This window comes from Emiliania huxleyi (genome assembly GCF_000372725.1).
Source record: "Emiliania huxleyi CCMP1516 chromosome Unknown EMIHUscaffold_18, whole genome shotgun sequence".
NCBI lineage: Eukaryota > Haptophyta > Isochrysidales > Noelaerhabdaceae > Emiliania > Emiliania huxleyi.
Genome location: NW_005200784.1, coordinates 973,357 through 998,282, shown reverse-complemented (window position 1 = coordinate 998,282; position 24,926 = coordinate 973,357). Strand labels below are relative to the sequence as shown.

Sequence of the window (24,926 nt, the reverse complement as noted above, 5' to 3'; positions counted from 1 at the left end):
TCATTATATTGCCATAGCAATAAGAGCCACATACACTGAGAGAGAGCTAAAAGTACGTACACTGAGTGAGAGAGAGAGAGAGAGAGAGAGAGAGAGAGAGAGAGAGAGAGAGAGAGAGAGAGAGAGAGAGAGAGAGAGAGAGAGTAGAGAATACACTCCCCTCTCCCATTTCTCCCGGTATGTATGTAAATAAGGAATGAAGTCAACTTTGATGGGGGCAGCCAAATTTGTCGGTGGACCGCAAATCGTGGAGTTGGGAGTCACGCTCGGCGTCCCGCTCGGGCAGACAGCATCGATTTGCGGTAAGCTAAAAATACGTACACTGAGAGAGAGAGTGATAGGTACACTCTCTGAAAGAGCCACGTACACCTGGGCGGGACACACTGATGAGGAACTGTTGGTATTGCTAAAAATCTCTCTCTGCGAATGAAAAAGAAAGTCTGAGAGAGAGAAAAAGAGTCACCGACCGAACGCCGGAGAGGAAACACCTAGCCTGGCACGAGCGAGACGCACCTGGTGGTAGTATGTACACGGCGTTTTCCGTGGGAATGTGTTTAAAATCCGTCGATATCCGATCTACAGCTCAGCCGACAGACGCCTCGAGATGTGCTCTGTGCTCGGCAGCGCGTCGCACTCGGCCAACTCATCATCTTCGAGCCCGGGTTCTTCGTGCTCAATGGTCGCTGGCAGCGAACCGTCTTCGCTGCGCCCCGGGGTGCTGGACTCCAAGGAGGAGGAGGAGGACAAGCTCGAGGACAAAGACGCCGGCAATACGGATAACGGTGCCTCAGCGACCTCAAACCGAGGCGGCGCGACAACCGTGAGGCGGGGCGGAAGCTCGGCGGAGGGGGCATCCGATGAGGGAATAACTTCCTCCGGGCCCTTCTCAGCAGCGCCGGGCGGCTCGTTGGCTTCTATCGAGGGCTCCGGAGCCTGCTCAGAGACGGGCTCGTTGGCGTCTGTCGAGGGCTCCAGAGCGTTCTCAGCGACGGGCGACGGACTGTCGGGGCGGACATTCGCCGTCGAGGTGCCGGGGGCGTCCGAAGCCTTAGCGAGGCTGTCCTCCGTAGAGGCTGAGGAGGCCGCCTCTCTCGATTCGCCCGCCTCCTCGCGCCATGAGCTCAGTCGAGATTTCCGTTTGGACTTGCGTGGAGCCCCACCCGCCTTGCCTACCGCAGGGCCTCCGCTGCCACTTGCTGTCCCGCTGCCGACCTCCTCAACACACTCGGAACCAACTCCTTCGGCGGCACCATTCCTCACCGCGCCGTCATCGTCGCGCGGCTGAGGCTCCGCACCCACCTCTGCGCTCGTCTCGGCGGCACTCTCGCCTTCCGCCTTTTGAGTGGGCGTGGGCGGCATGTGGGCTGGGCGGGCAAACTCTGTGCTCGAGACGCGTTGGGTCGATGAGCGCCGCTCGACGTCCAGGATGGGCTGCGAGCTTCTCCGCTCCCTCGCCACCAGCTCGTCCACAAGCGCCGCGGACCCCTCTCTGGATTTCCGGCGCGATGGAGGCTCTTCGGCGTGGCTTTTGCCGAGCTCACTCTCGCGAAGCGGCGCGATGCTGGCTCGCGCAACTGAGGGGTAGCTAACTGAGGGGTAGCTCACGGTGGCCTTCACCTCCCGTTTCGACGCTGCAGCGCCCATGGCGAGAGTCGGGGCTCGAAGTTATGCGGACGTCCCCTCCTTCTCCTTGGATGGATTGCGACGCGCTCAAGAAAAACTATTCGAGGCCGTCGAGACAACACCCGAGTCTGAGCTGTCCCGAACCGCACTTATCTTGGGTCTTCAAGCTCACACCGGCTCGTGATGCCACGGAGAGGGCTCGAGATTGTCCCCGGTGGACCCCATCCGAGCCGATCGATTGTGAGGGCTTTCCGGAGGTCATCATCGGCGCCATCGACTGTGAAATGTCCCGACCCACAGCCCTCATGCACCCAGGCGCATGGATGCAGTCATAATATGTAGCCCTTCTCTCCCGAAGCTTGGAGCAATAGCCGCAAATAGTACTTTTTGGCACTTCATCGCGACCACGTCTTGTCCCCACTCAAGGTTATGGGAGCGGCTGTTATGGCTGGCTGCTCATAACACCCCATAACACCTCATAACACCTCATAACACCTCATAGCACTCATAACAACTCCCACTGCGCACTGGTTGTTATGACAGCCAGCATAACAACCTCATAACACCTCCCACTTTTTAGAAACCTCGAGACATGTAGTGGAAAAAGGAAAGAAAAAGCACAGAGCTAACCCTCGGAGACCCGTGTTTACTTTACGGCCCTTGCCCTGCGAACGCGTACCCCCGGGGCTAGGGCTCTCTAGCCCGTAACCCGACACCGATCATCCGGCTCGCTGGGTGCGCTTCTTAGCTCCCCGGCCCTGGATGTGAGGTTGATAACTGCACTCCAAGTGCTCCAAGGACGTGAGTTAAATTGCGGGAAAGACATACAAGTTAAAAACGGGAAGCGTGCAGAGCTGCAGAGAGTACGAGTTAGAAACGGGAAGCAAATTGCGTGAGGGGGGGGGGGGGGGGGGCTGGTCTTGATTGAGCAATCTGAAGCCATCGCTCAGCCTCAGGAGGCAGGTATATGTTATTGAATTTAACGTGAGGGCAAAAGAGAAAATATTTGGCGATCGATGCCGAACCTACCTCGCGCGCGGCAGCGCGCGAAGCGAAACGATTCTACCGGCGAGCAGTCCGGCGTGGCCTCTCGGGCCATAACACCGTGGACCCGGGACGCCCTCCCATAGCAGGCCATAACATGTTATGGGCTGCTATGCCCAGAGAGCCATAACACCATAACAATAACTGTGAGTGGGGACAATACGTCCCTCCAGGTGCCAACAAAGCGGCCGCTTCCCAGCTCATCAAGCCCTCTGGTCTGGACGGTTCTTTTGCGGTATCTTGATGTATCCATATCTGACCGTATCCCGCCATATCCCGCCATATCCCGCCATATCCCGCCATATCCCGCCATATCCCGCCATATCCCGCCATATCCCGCCGCGGATACCGCGAAATCCCGAAAAGAACCGTCCAGACCAGGGATTCATCACCTCGCCTTCTCTGTCGCTCTCCTGGCCCAGGTCCATCAGTATCAAGTCTGAGCTGTCCCCAACCGTCCTTATTTTGGGTGATGAAGCTCACTCGAATTCTCTTCGCGTGCGAACGTCTTTTTTTGGGTAAAATTCTCTTCTTCTCCCGCGTGGGCGGCTTGGCTGCCTTGCCCTTCTGGGCTGAAAATCAGCCCACGAATGGTCCGTGCGGCGCACGACGTCGCCACGGACCGGCTGGCGAACACGCTCGCCAGCGTCACCGCAGCCGCCTCCGTCGTCGCTGCCGCCGCGCCGGCGCTGTGCGCCGTCCACTGCGCCGCGATGCCGATCGCCGCTGTCCTCTTGCCGTCGCTGCAGGCCAGCGGCGGCAAGATCTTCGGTCGCAGCGTCTGCATGCACGCCGTCGCTCGCAAGCTCGCCTACTACTTCGTGATTCCCTGTGGACTGCTCTCCAACGCGGTGAGCTACCCGAAGCACGAGAGCGTGGCGACGACCACCGCGTCGCTCACCGGCATCTCCTTTGTGACCGCGGCGGCGGCGTGGGCGGCGGCGGCCCCCTACCGCACCGCCCTCAACCTCAGCGGATGCGCGCTCATGCTGGGCTCGACCGCTGTGGGCAACCGTCTGGCGGAGGAGAACGGGCGGGGCTGCTCCGGTTGCTCGACTTGCGAGGGCTGCTAAGAGCCGCGGAGGTCCTCTACCCTCGCCCGGTTGGAGGACGCGGGCGGCTGTATTTAGTTCGGAGAGCGTACTCCGACGCCGGCAGACGCGGCGATGTGACAGTGACCTCTACGGGTGTGGACGGCACAGTTGTGGTGGTGTGACGTGTGTGCGTGTGGGCGGGGAGTTACTCCTGGGTGGCGGCGCTCTCGGGCCCGCAGCCGGCCTCCCGTGCCGGTATAAAGATAGTACGAAGCACGGTGCACGGTTGGGGGTTGGTCGCAGGGTGGCACCGTAAAGCGTGATGCCATGCGTGTGGTTCCTGGAAAGATAGACCTTGAGCGCGTTGAGGGAGGGGGGTGCAGCCTGCAGGCTGCAGGTACGTATGTGTAGTCTGTAGAGGATGTGTAGAGCGTGTAGAGCGCTGTAGAGCTGTAGAGATGTAGAGCGCTCTGGAGCGCTGTAGAGCTGTAGAGCTCTACATCCGGCGCGTGACGATGTGAGTCGCCTGTAGAGCGATGTAGAGCGCGATTTTGCTGTCGAGTTTGTTGTAGAGGCTCTATACAGCCAACCCGCAACCCCAACCCGCCGGGAAGGCAGTGACTCAAAGAGGTCGAGCCGCGCTAATGGGGTGTCTCCGAGCTTACTGGAGCTCTGATGGACGGCCCTGACTATCCCTAACACACAGAGAGTCACTCTGACGGCACACAACACCCTACAACTGCGTCATGACCAGCCTGCCATGCGTCGCCGGTGCCGCATTCGTCGCTGTGCTTCTTTAGCAGGCGGTGGACTGTCGGCTGCGAGGACGGTCGCATTTGCGCGAGGCGAGGCGAGCATTGCTGCGCGTTGCATGCGCCATGACCGCGCCAGCGCGTGCGGGAGCTCCATGGCTGAGCGTTGAGTCCAGGCGAGTTGCGCTGGCCACTATCGCTACGCCGAGCCGAGCTGACGCGCCGAGGCGCCGGCCAGTCGCAGCCGTGAGGCATGCCACAGCAGCAGAGGCACCTGCCACCCATTGGGCGGGCAGACAGAAGGCCAGGGCAGCACTGGCAAGTGCAACGCGCCTCATGTCGGAGAGCGACCGTGCCTCGTTCGCCGGAGCGGCCGCACTCTGCTCGCTACCCCCCCTGCACAACTAAGCTCATCCCTGCTGCTAGGGGGGGGGGTCTGACCCCCCCAGCAGCAGAGCGCTCCTGCTGGGGGGGGGGTCCCGACCCCCCCAGCAGCAGAGCGCTCCTGCTGGGGGGGGGTCCCGACCCCCCCAGCAGCAGAGCGCACTGGACCCAGCTCTCCCGCCTCCTCGCCGCCGCCCCCCCCTCTCCGCCCTCAGTTCGTGTTTAAGCGGTACTCGTACGCTCGAGGCGGTTGTGTTCACCGCGCCTTCGAGCCCAATACACCTTCGTCGTGTCGAGTGCTGGCAACGTTTACTCGGCAGTGTCGCAGTGTCGAGCAACACTCGGTGTCAGAGCGTCGCGCCTCCATCAGTAGTCTCATCACCGAGTGATTGCTGGCCTGTGGCGTATGACCTCGCGCGGATATCACCAAACGACGAGCATGCGAAGATAGGGAACAATATCTTGTACAGCCCGCTGTGCTCCCCGCTGTGCCACGGCGTACGATGGGCTGCGAGAGCCGTATCTTCCCTCCTTGAAGCAGAGCCAGAGGAGCCGCGAGGCACGAGAGGCGTAGAAGAGAGGCTGGCGTGCCCCGCACCTCCCGGTTGGCAGTAGGAGGGCCCGCCGGTGAGACCACTGATTTTGATGCCGACTATAAACTCTCGCCACTGGAACGCATGCTACTTACAGCTGCTGTCTGTACAGAGATGCCAGCACCCCCCACAGGCAGAGCGCTCCTGCTGGGGGGGGGGGTCCGGACCAGCAGCAGAGGGCTGCTGCTGGGGGGGGGGTCCCGACCCCCCCAGCAGCAGAGCGCTGCTGCTGGGGGGGGGGTCGGCCATGAGCTTGTGCAGGGGGGGTAGCGAGCAGAGTGCGGCCGCTCCCGCTTATGATGTAGAGTTTGTTGTAGAGATTTCACGTTGTAGAGCGCCTCTACATCGCTCTACAACGCACCCGCCTCGTCACGCGGCGGATGTAGAGCTGTACAGCTCTACAGCGCTCCACAGCTCTACAGCGAGCGCTCTACACTCTCCTCCTCTACACCCTCCCTCAGAGATAGACCTGCAGGTCCCAAACTACTCGAGTAGCGTCTATAGACAGAGCACGGTCCGGTCCACGGACCGGCATATCCTCTGTTCCTCTCCACTCGAAAAAGAAAGAAAAAGCAAAACAGAGAAACCAAAGAGGATCTTGAAGGACGATCAGGGACACAGGCGAACGGGATTGGGGAGCGCATCGCGGTCGCGTAATTTCTTCCGGCCACGCTGCCTGACGTGGCACACTTGTACCCGAGATGTCGCCGCTGCTCCGGCTGCTGCTCTGTTCGTTGGCTCTGACAACCTATGGCCAGGGCATGAGCATGTCGGCAGAGGAGGAGGAGATGCTCGAGGAGATGGGCATCAAGGGCGCGCCGATGGGCCGCAAGAACCTTGACCCGCAGGCGGCCCCATTCAAGTCTGACCTCAAATACATCTATTGCGGCGTGTGCCGTAAGATGGTGGAGCAGGCTCACGTCAAGGCGCAGGAGATCCTGACGAAGCGCTTCGAGCAGCTCAAGAAGAAGAAGCGCAAGCGTGATACGACCGAGTTTGACGGCGAGGGAGCGGTGCAGGAGTTCACCGAAAAGATGTGCAACCCGCTCAAGGCGAGATCGCGCCCCCGCGCCGGGCACGCGGCCGCCCACCGTGCTTGCGTGGCATCGCTGAGCGCGCCCGCCTCCGCCGCGCGCAGCCCGAGGGCGAGTGGGTCGGGAAGATTGACCTCACGCAGGAGGGAGACAAGCTGGTGCTCGCGTCTCAGCCTGAGGCGGGCAAGTGCAAGCGCGAGTGCCGGACGGTGGAGGCGGCGTGCAACGAGGTGCTCGACCGCGCAGACACCGAGTTCACCGAGATTCTCTACAAGGCGATCCAGGACGGCAACGACCTCGAGCAGGCTAGCCGAGCCAGTGAGAGGGAGGGCTCTGTGGTCGCGGGCGAGAGGGAGAGCGGCTGCGGGGCACTGGAGGGCGCGCGCGGGACTTCCGGCGTCCGACGCCACGCCATTGCCTCCTCCCCCCCGCAGGTGCAGCGCTACATCTGCAACCGCGCGGCGGGCGTGTGCAAGAAGAAGACGCCGCCGCTCAAAGGGACGCGCAAGCACGACGAGAGGTTCCACGCGCTGACGGCGGAGGAGAAGCAGATGCAGGACATGCAGGCGAACCTCAAGGAGACGGGGATGAGCGGGACCATGTACAGGAGGGAGGACCTCGCCGGCATGATGGACAAGATGAAGGACTTTATGCCCGAAGGGATGGGCGGGGAGGAGGGCGGGGAGGGCAGCGTCAACCCCGCCGTCGACGAGGAGGGGGACGTGTACGACCAGGAGTCAGGCCTGCCCATCGTGGGGGAGTCCAAGGAGGAGCTCTAGGCATAGGGGCGGTGTGCAGTGAGTCGGAGAGAGCTTGAGGCCTGGAGAGCGGTGGTGAGAGGGGGAGAGGGCGTGCAGCGGGCAGCGTGCCAGACGTTGGCTAGCGACCGCTCCATTTTCTATGCAGGACACGGTGCCAGCGCCTTTCGGTAGTTGTGTCGAACCGTTTTATATTATCAGCACAAACCCCTATCTCCACACCGACACGCACGTCGCCACGCCGCGGCCGGCCGTGAGCCGTGTGTCGCGCACACGGAGACACGGTGCGCGGGGCCCCGCGCCGGCCTCCTTGCCTACGACTCGCGAGCTAGAGGGCGAGAGACACCGCCCGCTAGCCAGAGATACACCGCCGCTGCGGGGCCACGGCAGCCGTGGCCGAGAGAGCGCAGCGGTGCGCCTCCCCTCCAGCCCGGCGCTCAGGCTCGGTCGGCCAGGCGCGCGGCGACGAAGCTGACGAGGCTGCGCACGACCGACGCGCCGCCGAGGTCGTGGCCGCCCGGGTGGGTCACGTACTTGACGTCGGCTCCGTTCGCGGTCAGCAGATCGCGCACCCAGCCGGAGCACGCGAAGGGGAGCGTGCCGTCCGCCATGCCGTGCGTGACGAGGACGGGAAGCGCCTCGCCCGCCTGCTTGAGGGCCTGCAGCCGCGCGGACCACTGCTCCACCACGATCGGAGCGCCGGAGAGGAAGACGACGCCGGCGGGCGGCTCGGTCGGCGGCATGTGCAGCGCGGTGTCCATCGCCGTCATCGCGCCCTGCGAGAAGCCCGCCAGGAGCAGCCTGCGCGAGGGCAGCGCCGAGCCGCCCCCGGCAAAGGCGCGCACCTCCGCGCACAGCTTCTGCAGCTTCTCGCGGCACTGGCTGAGCCCCACCGGCTCCTCCCGGATCATCTTTGCCATCGAGTCGGGCGAGGCGGTGCTGATGGCGAGGAACGCGGCCACATTGATCTGCCACCACGCTGCGCCGAGCAGCGGCGACGGGGGCGCCTGCGGCAGCACGTACACGAGCCTCCGCCCTGCGAGAGCCTGCTCGCCGCCGAGCATCCTGGGCAGGTCGGCAAAGTCCTCCTTGGTCGCTCCCAGCCCGTGAAGCACGATTACAGCCAGCTCGGCAGCCTCGGAGCCGTCGAGAACCGAGGGCGGGCCGATCACGAGCGCGTCGTATCCGCCGAAAGTCTTGCTGGCGCGCGCCATCCCGCCCGCGGCGCTGCTACCGCCGCCGCCGCCGCCACCGCCGCCACCGCCCTTTGGAGCCGACGCCTCGAGCCGCTCCTGCGCCTCGGCAGCGCGAGAGCGCAAGTCAGCCTTGTCAATACAATCCTCGAAAGAGAGACCGGAGGAGCGGATCAGCTCCTTTAGTTCCTTGATGGAGAGCGTCGTCAGGTCCGTGGAATCGGACATCGCCGCGACGGCAGTGCTCGTACACCGCTCTACTCTTCTTGAAAAGAATTTAAACAAAAGAATTTCTGAGCCCCTCCGCACGGCACTGCAAGGGCGCGGACTGGCGCGGACTGGCACACACACCGGCTCACCTGAATAAGAAGTGGCCCCTAATGGAATAGGACCGCCGCAAGCGGCGTGGCGTGGGGCGGTTGAGTGAGCATCCCTCCGGGGGCCCCTCTGCCACGGCTCTGCGCCGGGGAGGCGTTGTTGGAGGCTAGGACGCAAGCGTCCGTCGCCCTTTTCAAAGTCGGGTCCCACTCCGCTACGCTCCGACCCGAATTTGGAGGGCCATGAAGTTTAAGGTGTTGCTGCGCAAAAGGGGCGGGGCGCGCGCGCGCGCACGCAGCCCGCCGAGAGCTCTTTTTGGAGATCAGACCTTTCGATGGTTCATGCTTTCTATTTATCTTCTATCATGCTTCATGACACGACACGCGGTGGTGGGAGCTGGTGGAGCTGTCAGCTGATCGATCCAAGCGGGTGGGGAGTGGGGGGCATGGCTGGGCATGCAGGTCCGCCAGTCGGCCCGGCCTCTGACGTGGATCGTGGTGCTGCCGCTGCATTCGCTGAAGAAGAGAGGTGCGACTTGATTGGAGGCACTGGAGGCGAGGGTGGGGAAGGGAAGGTTGGGCCGGGCCGTGAGGGGCTGATGGCGCTACAAGAGCTCTACGCCCTGGTCGCACACTCCTTTTTCGAAAATCCCTGTGTCTGGCGCTGTGCCGTCCTCCCATCCCTCCACTGGCGAGGTACTTCCAGCCTGCTGTGGGAACAGCTGACGCAGTCTCGCCGAGGCTCGCCCCAGCATCTCGGGTTGACTCGGCCAGACAAAAAAACCCGAGTGCCGAGAGGCGTGGGAGTACCTCGCCAGTGGTCCCTCCATAGTTTGTTTCTTTCTTTACACTTTAACGAGCGAATCACTGTGAGGGTAGTGATTTATTGTTGAATTGTTGATTTTCTGGAAACTGGCCCCAAATAAATGATGTGTGAGTGTTTAGTCTTTAGAGTTGTTGGGTATTGCTAAAAAAATCTCTCTCTCTCCGTTGTTGAAGCGCCGCCGCACCACACCGGGAGACAAAATATATTAGAAAATCTTTCGCGTTGAATTGGTGCGCTGGAAAAAAGCCTTATGTGTCGCAAAAAGACCACCGCCCCGCCCGTGCACAAATCAGAGAGATAACGAAAGAGATTTTCAATACCAAACAAAAACTCGCGCTAGCACCCACACATTTTGTTTGTTCAAATCAGCAGGGGAGCTCCAACGTGCGAACCGCGTTGTCGCCGGCCGCGACGGCGACATGCCCCCCTCCCCCCTCGACATCCAGCCCGTACACGCCCTTGGGCAGGGTTATGGCCGCGAGCGAGCCCCCGCCCTTTGCATCAAACACGCGCACCTCGTTGGCGCCGGAGCCGCCCGCGATGATGCGGGCGCCGCCGTCGTGTCGGGAGAACTGCGCGGCGTAGACCTGGCACGGTTCACGCGTGCGCCCGTGCGCAGGCCACGGAAGCGTGGCCAGTAGCCCGCCCGTGCGCGCGTCCCACAGCTGCAGCTGCTGCTCTGGCCGCCACGAGCCAGAGAGGATGGTGTGGCCGCGCATGTCCAGGGCGTCGCCGCACACGTGGGGCCCGTAGATGGACAGCGCGGTTGTCGCGGTGCGCGTGTCCCACAGCTGCACGGTGTTGTCCCACCCACCAGAGAGGAGCGAGTGCGGCTCGGCTCCGAAGCGCAGCCCAAAGACTCGGTTCGAGTGGCCTGAGTGAGCGCTCGCGCCCGCGCTGTGGTAGCCGCTCGGGGCGCGGTCGAGCGACGAGAGCAGTGTCGATACGGCGGATTTCGTGGTCTCGTCATACAGCCGGATGTGGCAGTCGCGGCCGGCGGTGGCAAAGTGGCTACCATCGGTGTCATAGTCGACGGCGTACACCTGGTTGTCCTGCTCGGTCACCGAGTGCAGGCACTTCCCCGAGGTGAGGTGCCAGTGCTTGACGGTGCCGTCCGAGTTGGCCGCGAGGAGCACGTTGCGGGTCTTGGCCGACGCCGCAGACGGCCGAAAGCGGAGGCAGGTGGTCGGCAGGGTTAGCGAGTCATCCGCCAGCGAGTATGCCAGCCGGCCGTCGGTCGCGTGGTAGACGCGCACAACTCCGTCACCGCAGCCCGCGGCGACCAGGGCGTCGTCCGGCGAGTAGCGCACGCAAAAGACGTCGGCTGCCTCACCGGGCGAGCCGGCGGGCAAGCCGGGCGTGGCGGCCTCTGCAGCCCATCCCAGCCTGATGACCGGCAGCGCGGCCGGGGATGGACCGTTGTGGACGGCTGGCTGCGGTGGCTTGGACGCCCCAGTGTGCGGCGCGAGGGCGCGCCGCTCGTCCTCTGGAGTCAGATCCGGCGCCTCGGGAAGATCCGCGTCGTCGCTCTCCTCCTCACCCTCGCTCCCCTGCTCGGGGTCGAGGCCGCGCAATGCCCTCCGTGCGGCACGCTCGCGCGCCTCCCGGATCTTGCGCACCTCCTCGAGGTGACCGCCCATGCCGGCTGCAATGCTATGCGCCGAAAGTAGTGGCCACACGCGGCTGCACGCGCGCGGAAGGAGAGGGCTCGCGGTGTGCGCGCAGAGGCGTTGCCGCCCTCTCAATTCGTTTCACCGGGAGATTTTTTCTTCTTCTTCTAGTCTCTCTCTCTCTCTCGCTCTCTCTCTCTCTCTCTCTCTCTCTCTCTCTCTCTCTCTCTCTCTCTCTCTCTCTCTCTCTCTCTCTCTCTTATTCAAACAAGAGTTGTTTGGTATTGCTAAAAAGCTCTCTCGCGTGCAGGCTTGGTTGGTTTTTGGCAATTCCAAGCCCTGTTCACGCGCGCGCGAGACGTGCAAAAATCGTCCGCGTGCTGACCGAGGTGGCAGCCCCCCACTTACATGCTGTTGCCCGAGGCGCCCCCGTGATGTGATCCAAATCACATACGGCGCTCGGTACCAACGAGGCACCCTCGTGATGTGATCCAAATGACATTCGGCGCTCGGCACGAATGAGGCACTCCCGTAATGTGATCGAACGATCTTATGAGATGGAAATCACATTCAGCGCTCGGTACGAATGAAGGCAGCCCCGTAATGTGATCGAGAACACATACAGCGCTCGGTACCGATGAGGCACCCCGTGATGTGATCGAAGCGAAGCAAGTCGTCTGGGGTGCGGCTCCGATCGGCGGGCGAATTGCGTGTTAATAACCAAATTCTTTTTGGCGGCCAAAAGACCTGGATTCGGTACTTCAGCTTGGTATAGTATCATCGTATTGTTCTCGAGGGGGTATCAAGGTATGCTCTAGGCCTCTGTGGGGACTTATCTCGGCTGGGTATCAAGGTATCATCGGCGGCCGCGCAGCGAAGCGACAATTCACACCTCGCGCGGCTGCAGCCGCACCGGCTGCGGCCGCGGGCCCGTCAAACGCGACGACGGCCGCCATTAGCGTCCTCCTCCCAGCGCATTGCTTAGTGGTGCGCTCGCCTCCCTCCTGCGCGACGCTCATTCGAGCGCGTTTGTCTGTCTTGGCGCGCGCGCAGCGCGCGAAGAGGTGTGAAGAGGGGGGTCGTGTCCGGTGTGAAGGGTAACCCACCAGGGTATCAGCCTATCCTCTAGGGGCCCAATGCGGGTCCTCTCAAGAGGGTATCAGGGTATAGGCCTGGGGTATGATCTGCAATGCGATGATACATGTACTATACCAAGCTGAAGTACCGAATCCTGGTGGCACACCACCGCTCCACTCTCCGCTCTCCTCCAGCCGCACAGAGCCCAACCAGACCCCCCGACGGTCGGCGTTGAGCGTCGTTGAGCAGTGCCACGAGAGGCAGCAGCGTCTCGCCCGTGTGCCGCAGCCGCGTGTGAGTTGCGATGGGAGCCAGCTAGCCTCCCGACCGGCCTCCCGCGCACACTCGCACTTGGCAGCCTCGAGCCTCACCACGCCCGCTGCACACTGCCTCAGGCACCTTCGCTCCCGCCACCGCGCCGCCGCTCCAGTGCTCCTGCCACCGCCGCAGCCCTCCGCGTCGCGTTTCCGCCACCCTTTGACCAAGGCCGTGCGCTAGGCCAGCGTGCAGCTACAGGTGCGCGGCGGCGCGCGGCGCACCACCGCCGCACTCTCACTCCTCATCCCGGCCAGCTCTCCCCTCTTTCCGCCCCGCAGCTCCCCCGTCACCTCGCGATATCTCCCTCCCTCCCTCCCTCCCTCCCTCTCGACGATAGGGCGGGACAGCTATGGCGACCGCCAACTTCGCCTCCATCGCCGGTGTGAAGGCCCTCGCCGCGAAGCAGCTCGCCAAGGCCGAGGAGACGCTCAACCGCCTCGACAAGAGGGCGGAGGAGCGCATCGTCCAGGTCAAGGCGATCGCCGGGCTGACGGCGCCGGCGCCGGCGGCCGACGCCGTGACTGACGCAGGCGTGAGCAGCGCCGTCGCTTCGCTGCTGCTGCCCGAGGAGCGAGGCGTCGCCGATGAGGAGGAGGCTGCGCTCGGCCACATGCCGCCGCTGCCGCAGTCGTCGCCGGACCAGGGCGGGACGAGCGCCGCTCGGTCCGAGTGGCTTGCGCTCCAACAGGAGCTGCAGATCGTCTCGATGCACGGCAGGCGGCTGCAGGCGAGGCTTGAGAAGCAGCGCGTCGCGAAGGAGCAGCTCGAGTCGCATGTGGCGGCCCTCTCCCTCTCCGAGGCGCAGCGAGTGGCAGAGCTGGCCGCCGCCGGCGCCGCTCGCGACGCAGCCTCGTCCCGAGCGGAGGCGGCGGAGGCGACCGCCGCCGCCGCGCGAGACGAGGTCCTCAGGCTCGGGAGGCAGCTCGCGCAGCAGGGCGAGGCGCTCGCACGCGCCAAGTCCGGCTACGGCGCCCAAGCGGACGGGCTCGCAGCGCTTCGGGAGCAGCAGCGCGACACAGAGCGAGCTGCGGCGCAAGTGGAGCAGCTCACGGCCGAGCGGCTCCGAGCGGCCGAGGCGCGCGAGGCGGAGCTCCTTCGGCTCAATGCGGAGCTCACCTCCGCCCTCGCCGCCGCCAGCCGGGCCGACGCCCCGCCCCGCCGCGCAGCCTCTGCAGACCCGGGAGTGGCGGAGCTGCGGCGGCAGGCGGCGGCAGAGGCGGCGGCGCGGCGCGATGCAGAGGCCGACGCGGCGGCGGTGCGGGCGGAGCTCGCGGCGGCGGTTGCGGCGCTCGGCGCTGCGAGGCGCGAGGCCGAGGCGGCGGAGGAGCGGAGGGAGACGCTGCAGGCGAGGCTAGCAGAGGCGACAGCCGCGGCCGAGGCGGAGAAGAGGGCGGCGGCGGCGGCGGCGAACGCGGCGGACGGGGGCGTGGTTGCCAGCGGTGCGGCGGCGCCGCACGAGGGGTTTGGTTCGGCGGTCGAGCGGAGCAAGGCGCGCGCCGAGGTGGAGAGTCTGACGGAGGAGCGGGCGGCACTGCGGCTGAGGCTTGAGGCGGAGGCGTCGCGGCGGCGGGCGCTGGAGCGGAGCCTCGCCCTCCGCGCGGCAGCTGCCCCGGGCGAGGCGGTGCGGATCGACGTGCCCGCGGCGCGGGGCCGAAGCCGAGGCGCCCGCGTCGTGCAGCCGTGGCTCGAGGCTCAAGCGAGTCGCGCCCAGCAGCCTGCGCCGCCGCCGGCGGTGGCGGTGGCAGCGGCGGTGGACGAGGTGCTCGTGCTGCTGGACCGCGCCGCTTGCCTGGTGGGCCGCCCGCTGCGGGCCTTTGCGCTCGCGCGCTGCGCCGCCGTGACTTACGCGCTGCTGCTGCACGGCTGGCTCTTCCTGGCGCCGTTCGCCAGTTTGCTCGCGCTGCCCATGACGCGGGCGCACGCGCACTCGTGACACGCTCGGGCCTCGGCACGGCGCACATCGCACGCGTGACGCGCCTCTTGGGAACCGCGCCGCGCCGTTTTTATTTATTTAAGAGGAGAAAAAACGGTGTCAGCCGTTCTTCACGCAAGACCACCTGAGCGACATGACAGAGAGATGACACATGTCTCATGTGTCCCAAGCGCACAAGGCGCCTCTCTAGTCACTAGTGTATCTAGACACGTGTTTTCGTACGAAATTGGTCGTTCAAAAGCCTAGTATTCGTCGGCGGTGGCGGTGGCGGTTCGGCTCGGCAGCTCCGGCAAGTTCTCCGCCCGTGTAGGTCGACGCGGGCCCGGTCAGCCAGTCCCAGCCAAGGCTTCGCTCGTCGTCGACGTCGTCCTCGGTCTGCCAGTCCGTGCGGCGTAAGATCTGCTGCAGCTCACCGAGCACCCACAGGTGCTGGGCGATGTCCTGGTCGCCGCACGACGAGCGCCACACCTGTTCAGCGGAGCGGCTGTGAGTGGATGCCGCCAGCGCCGGCTCGCGCGGCGACGAGCGCCGCACGTGTGGCATGGTCACGGAGAGCTCGCTCAGCTGGCGCGGTGCAACTAGGACGTGGTGTACCCGGCTCTCGCGACGCCTATCCGAGTCGCGACGTAGGTCTAGCCGAGAGGGAGCCAAGCACACGTCCCCACACGCAGTCTCGCGTCGCGCCCGATCCAGAGAATCTCGTCGAGCCGTGGGTCGCGCCCGCCGTACTTTTCGGGCTGCCAGAGGGAGGGGGGAGCACGGGGCGAGGGGCTCGCTGTGGAGTGTGGACAGTCGAAGCGGATGGGGGCTCGGGGGGAGGCCGAGAGGCTCGCCTCGTTTGAGAGTATGACCACCATGTCGTTGTACAGCAGGGGGCTCTGCAGCTCGATGAGGCTGGCGTTACATTGGAACCGGCGGCCGAGTATGCGCCGGAGCTGCGGCCGGAGACAGGGCGCGATGTTGGTCAGCACGGTGAGCGAGCCCCCGCGCGGCCGGTCGGTGTTGCTCGACCGCAGAGAGCCAGCGGGCATGGATCTGTACAAGTCAAACGGGTCTCACGCAAGAGCCAAGATTGGAACCGGGCGGCCAGGCGGATGGGAGGGCACACACCGCCTCTCTTTCCCCCCAGATGCCGATCGCCGACGAAACATCGCAAAGACGAGCTGCGGGCCGAGCAAGCAGCGAGCCAAAAGCGCCACTTCGGCGCGACACTTCGCAGACAGACCGTTTTTTTCTTTTTGTACGAGGGATGGGAGATTGTACGAGGGGAGGGAGGCCTAAACCCCAACTAAAGGGTCGACGGGATCTCAATCAACCGTCAGTCAACCAGCGGGCGGGAGGTTGCGGAGTCGCTCACTAGGAATTCAAGGAAATCCTAAGTAAGGGATACGACATAGGCACATACCGTGGGAACTGATGAGTCAAAAATAAAAGAAAGAAAGAAAGAAAACGTGCAATCAAAAGAGGGATGGGAGGACGGCACGCCGCCACCACACAGGCAGGGATTACTGGAAGGAAGGTTTGCGGGGTAAAATCTGAGGGAGGGTGTAGAGGATGTAGAGTGTAAGCCAGTAAGCGCTGTAGCGCTACAACGTGAAATCTCTACAACAACCAGGTGTATTTTATTTTTGCTTGGGCCGGGCATCATGCTGAAATTCTGCAAAAACCTGACCGGCCCCTGTCCTGTCCCTACCTACCTACCTACCTACCTACCTTACTTATGGGAAACTAAAAAAGAAATCATGAGATGGGTGAAGGTGGGGTACTATACCAACTAAAGTGATGGCTGGTGGTACTATCCTGCAACCACAGTCCTTCCTGTGACATGGCAGGCCACTCTCAAGCCCTACAAGCACCAGATCAACGACTTGGGGAGGGTTGACATCGTGATTTGCGCGGAAAAATTCTTTTTCTGCTGTGAAAATTCCGGCGTGAGAGAGGGAAAAACCCGACGGGAGGGCCCAGACCCTACCCTACCTACCCCGCCCGGCCAAGCAAAAAAAACATACACCTGCAACAACTCTACATCATAAGCGGCGAACGAGGCACGGTCGCTCTCCGACATGAGGCGCGTTGCACTTGCCAGTGCTGCCCTGGCTTCTGTCTACCCGCCCAATGGGTGGGAGGTGCCTCTGCTGCTGTGGCATGCCTCACGGCTGCGACTGGCCGGCGCCTCGGCGCGTCAGCTCGGCTCGGCGTAGCGATCGTGGCCAGCGCAACTCGCCTGGGGACTCAACGCTCAGCCAGGAGCTCCCGCACGCGCTGGCGCGAGTCATGGCGCATGCAACGCTCAGCAATGCTCGCCTCGCCTCGCGCAAATGCGACCGTCTCGCAGCCGACAGTCCACCGCCTGCTAAAGAAGCACAGCGACGAATGCGGCACCGGCGACGCATGGCAGGCTGGTCATGACGCAGTTATAGGGTGTTGTGTGCCGTCAGAGTGACTCTCTGTGTGTCAGGGATAGTCAGGGCCGTCCATCAGAGCTCCAGTAAGCTCGGAGACACCCCATTAGTGCGGCTCGACCTCTTTGAGTCACTGCCTTCCCGCGGTTTTGCTCATTTGCTGTAGAGCCTCTACAACAAACTCTACAACAAAATCGCGCTCTACATCGCTCTACATCGGACTCACATCGTCACGCGCCGGATGTAGAGCTCTACAGCTCTACAGCGCTCCAGAGCGCTCTATATCTCTACATCTCTCAGCGCTCTTCACTCTCATCCTCTACACCCTCCCTGAGGGTAAAATTCTTTTTCCTCGCGATGATTCCGGACAATTTTGGAGGGGCGAGGCCTGGGACGATCGAGGCACGAGGGGTCCCGTACCACGCGGAATCGACCCTATCCAGTGCTCAAGTGCTCAAGGAGCAGGAGAACTAGGAGAGCGCAACCAGTAGGAGGCCCGCGCCTGCCCCCGTGCCGCCGGGTGCAACCCGTCCTATACGAGAGAGGAATCCCTGGGACCCTGTCGTGTGGGTGAACCCGTGAACCCTGCCCAGCCCCCCTCCGTGTCGCGATGCGCTCCCCACTCCCGTGGCCCCTGTCCCTGATCGTCGTTCCAAGATGCTGCTCGTACAGCGTGCAGGACTGGACGTGGGGACCCTGTCCTTCACCTTCTCCCATCCCTCGTTTGGTTTGTCTTTTCTTTCTTTAGGACGGCACGCCGCCACCACACAGGGATTGCAATAAGGAATAAATAAAAAGAGCAGTCATCTCCAGGAGAGATGGGCGACGCAGGAACACAGAGGCACAGTGCGCACCCCGCCCCGCTCACACAGGGCGTGCATATCACAACACAGGTGGACTGTGTGACTCCTCGGGTGGGGACTCTTGACAGAGGTGTGCTAGTCGCTATAGTCGGACGGTTCCGGCGCGTCTAAAGAAAGAAAGAAAGAAAACAGACGCGCTGATTGGAGGATTGGATTGGGCGATGGGCAGTTGGCGTACGAAAGTGCTATTAGTACAAAAAAATCATAGAAAATTCACAAGCGCTCGCGGAGCCGAGCCACGCGTCACGCAGCAGCCCTGAGGTGCCCTGAGCACACATGCGAGCGCCGATGGTCATATCTCGTCGTGCACTCGTGACAGTAGTTTGCGGAAGACCGCCGCCAGAGCATGTCGTCGCCTTGACCAGGCCTGAGCAGTCGATCGGGACAAGCAGCGCTGGATCGCCAAATCAGCAGAAGAGCGCCGAGCGGCGGCGCCGACTCCGTGAGGCCACTCCAACTCGCACATCTCAAGCTGTATCTCGAGAACGCGATCGAGTTAGAAGCTCATCGACACGGCGGCTTCAATGGTTGACGGAGCCCGTCACTCCAGTCAGTGGGAGCCAGCGACGAATCGGCCATGCTGCCCCCTTTTGGGTCGGTACTAATAGCAATTTCGACTGGTGTTCGTTTTTGAGCTTAGCCTTCGATGTTATGAAAACACGCAAGGCGGACATGGCATTTTTCGAATTCTTTTTCCGTGGCGATTGTTCCCGGATTGGTGCGGCAGGCCACTCAAGCTGCATCGATACCTGCTGCATCGGATGCCGCGCGCGCTGCCTCTTGTGCTCGCGGCTTCGCTAGCGACTGCGCTGCTCCCGGCGCCCTTCTGCGGGCGCGCTCCGCTGCCTGGGCGTCGCGGCTACGCGATCGCCGGCCAGCCGTCGGCGCCGGCTCCGACCGAGCTGGAGTTTGCCATTCCCAAGCCGCTGGGGCTGCAGCTGGAGGAGCGGGCGGAGGGCGTCTTTGTCTCCCTGGTCTTCGAGGAGAGCAACGCGGAGCGCGCCGGCGTGCGGCGAGGCGATCGGGTGGTCGCGACCTCGGCGTCGGTCGGAGACGCGATGTGGGAGAAGCGCTCGATCTCGGGCGTCATGGCGGCGATCCAGACGCGCGTCGACGGGCAGGTGCGGCTGCGCGTGCAGCGCTCGAGCAGCGCGCGCCGGCGGCGCGCGTGGGAGCTCCCGCTGCGCCGCTCCTTCGACGTGACGCTCTCCAAGCCGCTCGGCCTCGCGCTGGCGCAGCGCTCGGCGGCCAACGCGACGGGGGAGGAGGAGGAGCGGTGGGTGGAGGTGGAGGCGGTCGAGGCGGGAGGGAGCGCCGAGGCGAGCGGGCTCGTCTGCAGCGGCGACTCGGTCGTCGCTACCTCGGCCTCGGTGGGCGACGCGATGTGGCCGCACCGAACCCTCGAGGGCGTCTCGTCTGCAATCTCGACGCGGCTCTTCACGTCGCCCTCGGTGACGCTGCGCCTGGTCCGCACCATGCGCCTCGGCCCGTGGGCGGCCGAGCTGGTCGACGTGGCGCACGGCAAGCGCCCGGGCCTCTCCCCCGAAGGGCGCGCCTCGTACCGCCTCCAGCGGCGGGGCGCGCGAGAGTGGCTCGAGGACCGGCGTGCCGCAGAGGCGGTGCGCGAAGTGTGCGCGCCCGCCATCGCAAAGTTCGGCCGGCGGGGCCGCCGCGGCGGCGCCGCCCTCGACGTGCCGCCGGCGGACCGGGCGGGCGGGGCCTCGCGGCCCGCGGGGCAGGCGGCGGGCGGCGGCGGCGCGGCCGGTTCGGCCGAGGGCGGGGAGGGAGGAGGGCCGCTGAGGGACGTCGCGGCGGCGCTCGCGTCGGAGGCGGCGTCGGGGGAGGGGGGCGAGATCGCGGCCCTCGTCGCGCTGTGGCGGCGGGTGCGCCTCTCTCCGCTGCCGCTCGACGCCAAGATGACCGTCCTCTTCCTCTCCGCAGCCCTGCGGTGCGGCGCGCCGCGCCTCGCGATCGCCTTCTTCCACGACGCTACCTCGCCGGCGGAGGCGGCGGTGCTCACGCGGCCGCGACGCGCCCGCGCGCCGGTCGTGCCCAACGCGCGCATCTTCAACACCCTCATCAAGGCGCACGGCGCGGCGGGCGAGCGCTCCGAGGCTGGCGCCGTGCTGCAGCGCATGCTGGCCGAGGGCGTCTCGCCGGACGTCTTCACCTTCACGACGCTCATGTCGGTGGCAGCTAAGGCGGGAGACCGGCGGGGGATGCTCACCTACTTCCGCGCGATCGACGAGGCCGGCCTCAAGCCCACCCTCGGCTCGTGGAACGTCGTGCTCGACTTTTGCGCGCGCGCGCGGCAGCCGGCGCAGGCGGCGGAAGGCGTGTTGCGCCGGACGCCCCGCCGGAGCCTCCTCTCTGACCCGTCTCCGAGCCTCCCTGCAGGCGGCGGACGTGCTGCGTCGGATGCGCGAAGGCGGCGTCACGCCCGACGCAATCTCGTACGCGGCCATCGTGCAGGCGCACGTGAACGGCGGCTCTGTGGACGGTGCGCGCGCGGCGCTCGACGAGGCGGTCGAGTCGGGCACGCGCCTCGACGCGGCGGTCTTCAACGCGCTGCTCGGCGGGTACGCGTCCGAGCTGCGCTGGTCCGATGCCTCCGAGCTCGTCCGCGCGATGGCGGCGCGAGGCGTCCCGCCCGACGGCGTCTCGTACGGGCTGCTGCTCCGCGCCTGCTTGCGCGCGAGGCAGGCGGACGAGGCGGCGTCCGCGCTCGACCGCATGCTGCAGGACGGTATCCCCGCGTCGGCGCGAGAGCCCCCGCCCGCAGGCCCCGCCGCCCGCCCGCACACGGCCGAGCGGCTGCGGACGGCTCCCGTAGGTGCAAGCCTTCTCGATGGTCCTCTCCGCCTATGCGCACGGCGGGCGCATCGACGAGGCGATCGCGCTGCTGCGGCGGATGCAGACCGAGGGGCTGGCGCCCAACGGGTACACCTTCTCGGCGATGATGGAGGCGTGCGTCAACGGCGGGCAGCCCGAGACCGCTCGAGCCGTCTTTGACCAGATGGAGGAGCAGGGCATAGCGCCGGACGCGGCGTCGTACACGCTCCTCGTGCGCGCGCACACCTCGCCGCAGACGGCGAGGGCGGACCACCTCGCAGAGTTCGACATTCGAGCGGCGCGCGAGGTGCTGGTGCGGATGATCGCGTCGGGCGTGCCGCCGAATGTCGCGACGTACAACGCGCTGCTCGCGGGGTGCATGCTGCCGGCGGAGCCCGGCGGCGAGCCGCGGTACTCGTACGTGCTCGAGGCGCTCGAGCACATGCTGCGCGCGCAGGTCTCGCCGACCAAGCGCACCTTCCGCTTGCTCGTGCAGCGCGAGCCTCCCGCGGGGCGCGGCTCCCGCGGCGGTGCGGCAGGCAGGCGCGGCGGGCGCGGCGGGCGGCGCGGGCGCGGCAGGCAGGGCGCGGTGGGCGGTGCCGCCGCGCCGTCGCTCAGCGGCGCCCGCCTCTCGTACCTGCAAAGCCTCGTGCGCGTCTTCCGCTCCTCGCGTCGCCAGCTCGACGGCGAAGCCTACCTGAGCATCCTGGCCGAGTGCGTGCGCGAGGCGACGTCGTCGGCGGCGGCTGGGCGGGCGCCGTCGGTCCCACTTTCCTGCTCCTGCTCGGCCATCGGGTGCCGGGTTCGTCACGCGTTGAGCTTGCACGGTCAGGCGCTCGAATTTGGGCTGTCGCTCGTTGCCGAGCGCCACGGGCACGGAGACGGCAGCGCTCCTCAGCTCTTCGTCCTGAGGCGCGGTGGCACAAGAGGTTTCGGTCTCGCTGTCGCGTCCTTTTGAATTGCATTTGCTCTCTCGTTAGGCTCGCCCACGAGGCGGAGGCGGAGCCGCTCGAGGCGGCGTTGCGGCGGTTGTCTGCGCAGCCGCGCGACCCGTCGGGCGTGGCACCGGCCGACGCCGAGCCCGCCAGGTGAGGCGCTGGGAGTTTAGTCTTTTTTTGGCGGTGGGATGTTGTCATCATTTCGATCGGTGTATTGATTGCATCGCGGGTTTGGCGTTACCCTCTTCCGCGTTATTCTAAGAGACTATAGACCACAGCCGTGATTTTATCTCAGCCCCCCAGACCGCACGGCGGACACGCTAATCGCTTTATCCGACGATCGGCTATCGCACGTCTTTTGCTTTCCGGCGCTTGCCGAGCAGTCGGCCGCGTGTCTTGCGGCGCCCGCCCCCCTTCTTTTGCTTGGGGTTGGGCGGGGCGGCAAAGAGCTCGGCAAAGTGCTCGTTGAAGAGGCGCGTCGCGTCCTTGTCGATCGCGGGGACAATCGCGCCCATCCCGGCAGCATGCCAGCCTTCCCGCGACACGTCGTGGATCAAGTGCGCGTCGTGGACGATACTCACCTTCGACCAGGAGAGGAGACCGGGTACCACTCGGTGTCTCCTCTCCTCTCTCCTCTCTTCTCCACTCCTCTCTACTCTCTCCTCTCCTCACCTTTGACCACTCGGCTGCTGGCAGGTCGGCCGTTCGAAGCGCGGCGTACCCGGCGGGGAGCTCGTACACCGAGCGGTAGAGGCGCCGCCACACGCTCTGCTCGCCAAGGTCGTCGTACACGGCCGTCGACTCGCTGCTGAGCAGCTCTCTGGCGCGCTGCCAGTCGGCGAGGCTCGGCGCGACGACGATGGTGCTCGCGCGCAGCTCACGGCGCGGGTAGCACTTCCAGCCAAAGACAAACGCGGGCACCGGCATATCTCGAGAGGCCAGGTGGTCGATGTTGCGCAGCACCACGTCGTCGTTGTCGAGGACGACGAGCCGTGTGTACTGCGTGAGCGCGAGGGCTCTGAGCTTCGAGAACGACCCCCTCGCCCATTTGCTCGCCCACGTGGGCACGACTACCGGCGGCACTGTGCCGCCGACAACGGAGACGAAGGGGAAGGACGCCAGCAGTCGCGCCTCGACCTGCTGCCACCGCTCGCCGCTCGCGAGAATGTGGACGGGGAGGGTCGTGTTCACGACGGTTAGAGAGAGGAGTAACCGTATCACCTCGCGCACGGCCTTTCCGTAGCCGCGGCGCAGGCACGCGGCGCACGTGCCGACAGGAAAGCGCATGTTTTGCGACTGGACGTCGAGATTGAGCAGGATCGCTGCTGCAGGGGCAGCTGGCACGCTCGCCGGTGCGGCAGCAGAGCAGAGCGGTGAAGGAACGCAGCGAGGCATGGCGCTTGTGTCGTCGGTATCGCGGAGGCCCGGGTTGGGAGGTAGCGCAGCTGTCGTGGAGCAGTTGCATGAGCCGGAAAGCTGCGGAGGGTCGCAGGCTCCACTGGCGTTGCTCCCTTCGCCTCTCGATCGCAGGAGCTGCCACGCCCGGCCGTACGAGATGCTGTTGCGCACACGAACCGGCACGTCCATCTTGTAGTAGTACGGAGTGTACCCAAGCTTCCCGTCGTCTGGCGTGTAGGCGAGGAGGGCGAGGAGCATAGGTGGTGGAGCACTAGGTTGGTGAGTGGCGTGGGTTTTCTTCTTCTTAATTCAGCTTCAGCTCCACACCCACTTGCTTTAGGCACCGCGTGACAAAATAACGCACGGGCCCTCAGCGGAGCTGGGAATAGGACCGCCGCAAGCGGCGTGGCGTGGAGCGGTTGAGCATCCCTCCGGGGGCCCCTCTGCGCCGGGGAGGCGTTGTTGGAGGCTAGGACGCAAGCGTCCGTCGCCCTTTTCAAACTCGGGGCCCACTCCGCTACGCTCCGACCCGAATTTGGAGGGCCTAAAAGTTTAAGGTGTTGCTGCGCAAAAGGGGTCGGACACAGGGCGCAGCTCATGCCAAGAGCTAGAAGGGGAGCTAGAGAGAACGACTACCCTGTCCCGTTATTGCGTACACCAGCACCACAAAAGCGAAGACACTCCCGAACCCAGCGGAACTAGGCCGCAAAACAAACACGGGGAGCCTCCCTCTCCGTCAGAGTTCGCTCCCACTGAGGTCTCCGCGTTTTATTTCGCAGAGGCCCCTTATTGTATAAGGGTTAAGGGAGAGCGAGACTCATCATTTAGAGAATGTGGGAGGACCGAGCCCGGGACCGCGTGAGCGCTGCATTCCTGCATTCGCACACACGTCATCACTTTGAACATGGTCGGATCAGGGTCGGATCAGGGTCGGAACAGGGTGAGCCCCGTGGTGACGGTCCTACTCGCATAATGTGGGTAAACCACGGCCTCACGTCTAGGGTGTGTGTGTGTTCACGAAAGGTACCAGTCCATCCCGCAGAGTCCCTAGCTACACTCTGCTACAAGTCGGCGCCCACGCTGCAGATCCTGCGCATGGTCTCCGCGCAGGAGGACATGTTCATGTGACATGTGCATGCGCACGACGGCAAGGGGCGCGGCCCGCCGCGGCTCAAGTAGTGTAGACGGCCGCTTCAGAAAGGTCAAGAGATCGAGACGGGCGGCAGCGCCACCGCCTCGTAGAAACCGACCCGAGCGTTGTCGCTCACGTCGTTCCTCTCGAACACGAACGCGCAGGCAGGGGCGCGGGAGGGCCTGGCCCACTGACCGAGGTTATGTCTCACTTTTTGCTAGTGTTGTGCCTGGGGTTGCAGTATGATGCCTAGCACCTTTGATGCCGCAAAAGTATGCCGCCAGCTTGCTGTCTGTGAGCTGGCGTGACCCTTCCCCCGGGCCCCTGCGTGGGCGGGCTTAGGCGCGTCCAGCCGGGGCAAGGGCGGCGGCGAGGGCGGTGGTAGGGGTGGCGGGTGAGAGGGCGGCGGCGGCGGCGAGGGCAGCGACGAGGGTGGTGGGGGCGAGGGTGGCTGCGAGGGTGGCGGGGGCAATGGTAAGGGTGAGGGTGGGCGGGCGGCAAGGCGGCAGCGAGGGCGGCGGGGGCTTGGTAGGTGGCACCGACGGCAGCAAGCGAAGGATGGGGGTGGGGGTAAACTAAGGGCGGTGTGGCGGCGAGGGCGGCGGTGGAGACGGTGGTGACGAGGCTCGAGGGTGGCGGCGGCGGTGACGGAGGCGGCAATGGCGGCGGGGCGGCGGCGGGGCGGCGGGGGGCGAGGGCAAGAGCGGTGGCATGCCGGCCGGCGCGGCGGAGGCTGGCGGGTTCTGGGAGGGGGCGGGGAGGGCAGCGGCGAGGGCGCGGCGGTAGGGACGGCGGGTGAGAGGGCGGCGGCAGCGGCGAGGGCGGCAACGAGGGCGGCGGTGGGGAGGGCTGCTGCGAGTAAGGG

General features: G+C 64.9%; 7 protein-coding genes across 7 annotated transcripts; 4 read left to right on the top strand and 3 right to left on the bottom strand.

Annotated features, from left to right (window-relative positions):
• Nucleotides 1-576: 576 nt before the first annotated feature.
• Nucleotides 577-1,644, bottom strand: EMIHUDRAFT_203324 (hypothetical protein; the record flags this gene model as incomplete). Its single annotated transcript, XM_005783544.1, has 1 exon — nt 577-1,644. One exon carries the CDS (start codon nt 1,642-1,644, stop codon nt 577-579), a length of 1,068 nt encoding a protein of 355 aa, XP_005783601.1.
• A 1,613-nt stretch (nt 1,645-3,257) lies between these two features.
• EMIHUDRAFT_99390 (hypothetical protein) lies at nt 3,258-3,740 on the top strand (the record flags this gene model as incomplete). Its single annotated transcript, XM_005783543.1, has 1 exon — nt 3,258-3,740. The coding sequence occupies one exon, from the start codon at nt 3,258-3,260 to the stop codon at nt 3,738-3,740; it is 483 nt and encodes a 160-aa protein (XP_005783600.1).
• Nucleotides 3,741-6,131: 2,391 nt separating this feature from the next.
• EMIHUDRAFT_462864 (hypothetical protein) lies at nt 6,132-8,667 on the top strand (the record flags this gene model as incomplete). The annotated part of the gene is made up of 4 exons (XM_005783542.1): nt 6,132-6,443; nt 6,569-6,802; nt 6,899-7,216; nt 7,664-8,667. The coding sequence occupies 4 exons, from the start codon at nt 6,132-6,134 to the stop codon at nt 8,330-8,332; spliced, it is 1,533 nt and encodes a 510-aa protein (XP_005783599.1). The 3' UTR covers nt 8,333-8,667.
• A 1,256-nt stretch (nt 8,668-9,923) lies between these two features.
• On the bottom strand, nt 9,924-11,198 carry EMIHUDRAFT_99388 (hypothetical protein; the record flags this gene model as incomplete). The annotated part of the gene is made up of 1 exon (XM_005783541.1): nt 9,924-11,198. The coding sequence occupies one exon, from the start codon at nt 11,196-11,198 to the stop codon at nt 9,924-9,926; it is 1,275 nt and encodes a 424-aa protein (XP_005783598.1).
• Nucleotides 11,199-12,907: 1,709 nt separating this feature from the next.
• EMIHUDRAFT_462863 (hypothetical protein) lies at nt 12,908-14,582 on the top strand. Its single transcript, XM_005783540.1, has one exon. It carries the CDS (start codon nt 12,913-12,915, stop codon nt 14,494-14,496), a length of 1,584 nt encoding a protein of 527 aa, XP_005783597.1. The 5' UTR covers nt 12,908-12,912; the 3' UTR covers nt 14,497-14,582.
• A 6-nt stretch (nt 14,583-14,588) lies between these two features.
• On the bottom strand, nt 14,589-15,652 carry EMIHUDRAFT_449691 (hypothetical protein). The gene is made up of 5 exons (XM_005783539.1): nt 15,610-15,652; nt 15,330-15,532; nt 15,181-15,233; nt 15,031-15,106; nt 14,589-14,964 (listed from the first exon to the last, which is right to left on the bottom strand). Exons 2-5 carry the CDS (start codon nt 15,525-15,527, stop codon nt 14,731-14,733), a joined length of 561 nt encoding a protein of 186 aa, XP_005783596.1. The 5' UTR covers nt 15,528-15,532; nt 15,610-15,652; the 3' UTR covers nt 14,589-14,730.
• A 4,500-nt stretch (nt 15,653-20,152) lies between these two features.
• EMIHUDRAFT_63705 (hypothetical protein) lies at nt 20,153-20,966 on the top strand (the record flags this gene model as incomplete). Its single annotated transcript, XM_005783538.1, has 2 exons — nt 20,153-20,419; nt 20,595-20,966. Coding segments are annotated over 2 exons (639 nt in total), but the record flags the coding sequence as incomplete, so codon positions are not given.
• Nucleotides 20,967-24,926: the final 3,960 nt, after the last annotated feature.

Coding starts and splice junctions, on each gene's coding strand:
- EMIHUDRAFT_462863 (XM_005783540.1), top strand. CDS start 12,913: ATGGCGACCGCCAACTTCGCCTCCATCGCCGGTGTGAAGGCCCTCGCC.
- EMIHUDRAFT_449691 (XM_005783539.1), bottom strand. CDS start 15,527: ATGCCCGCTGGCTCTCTGCGGTCGAGCAACACCGACCGGCCGCGCGGG. Junction 15,234..15,329: donor TGGTCATACTCTCAAACGAG/GCGAGCCTCTCG, acceptor TCCCTCTGGCAG/CCCGAAAAGTACGGCGGGCG. Junction 15,107..15,180: donor GACGAGATTCTCTGGATCGG/GCGCGACGCGAG, acceptor CGACTCGGATAG/GCGTCGCGAGAGCCGGGTAC.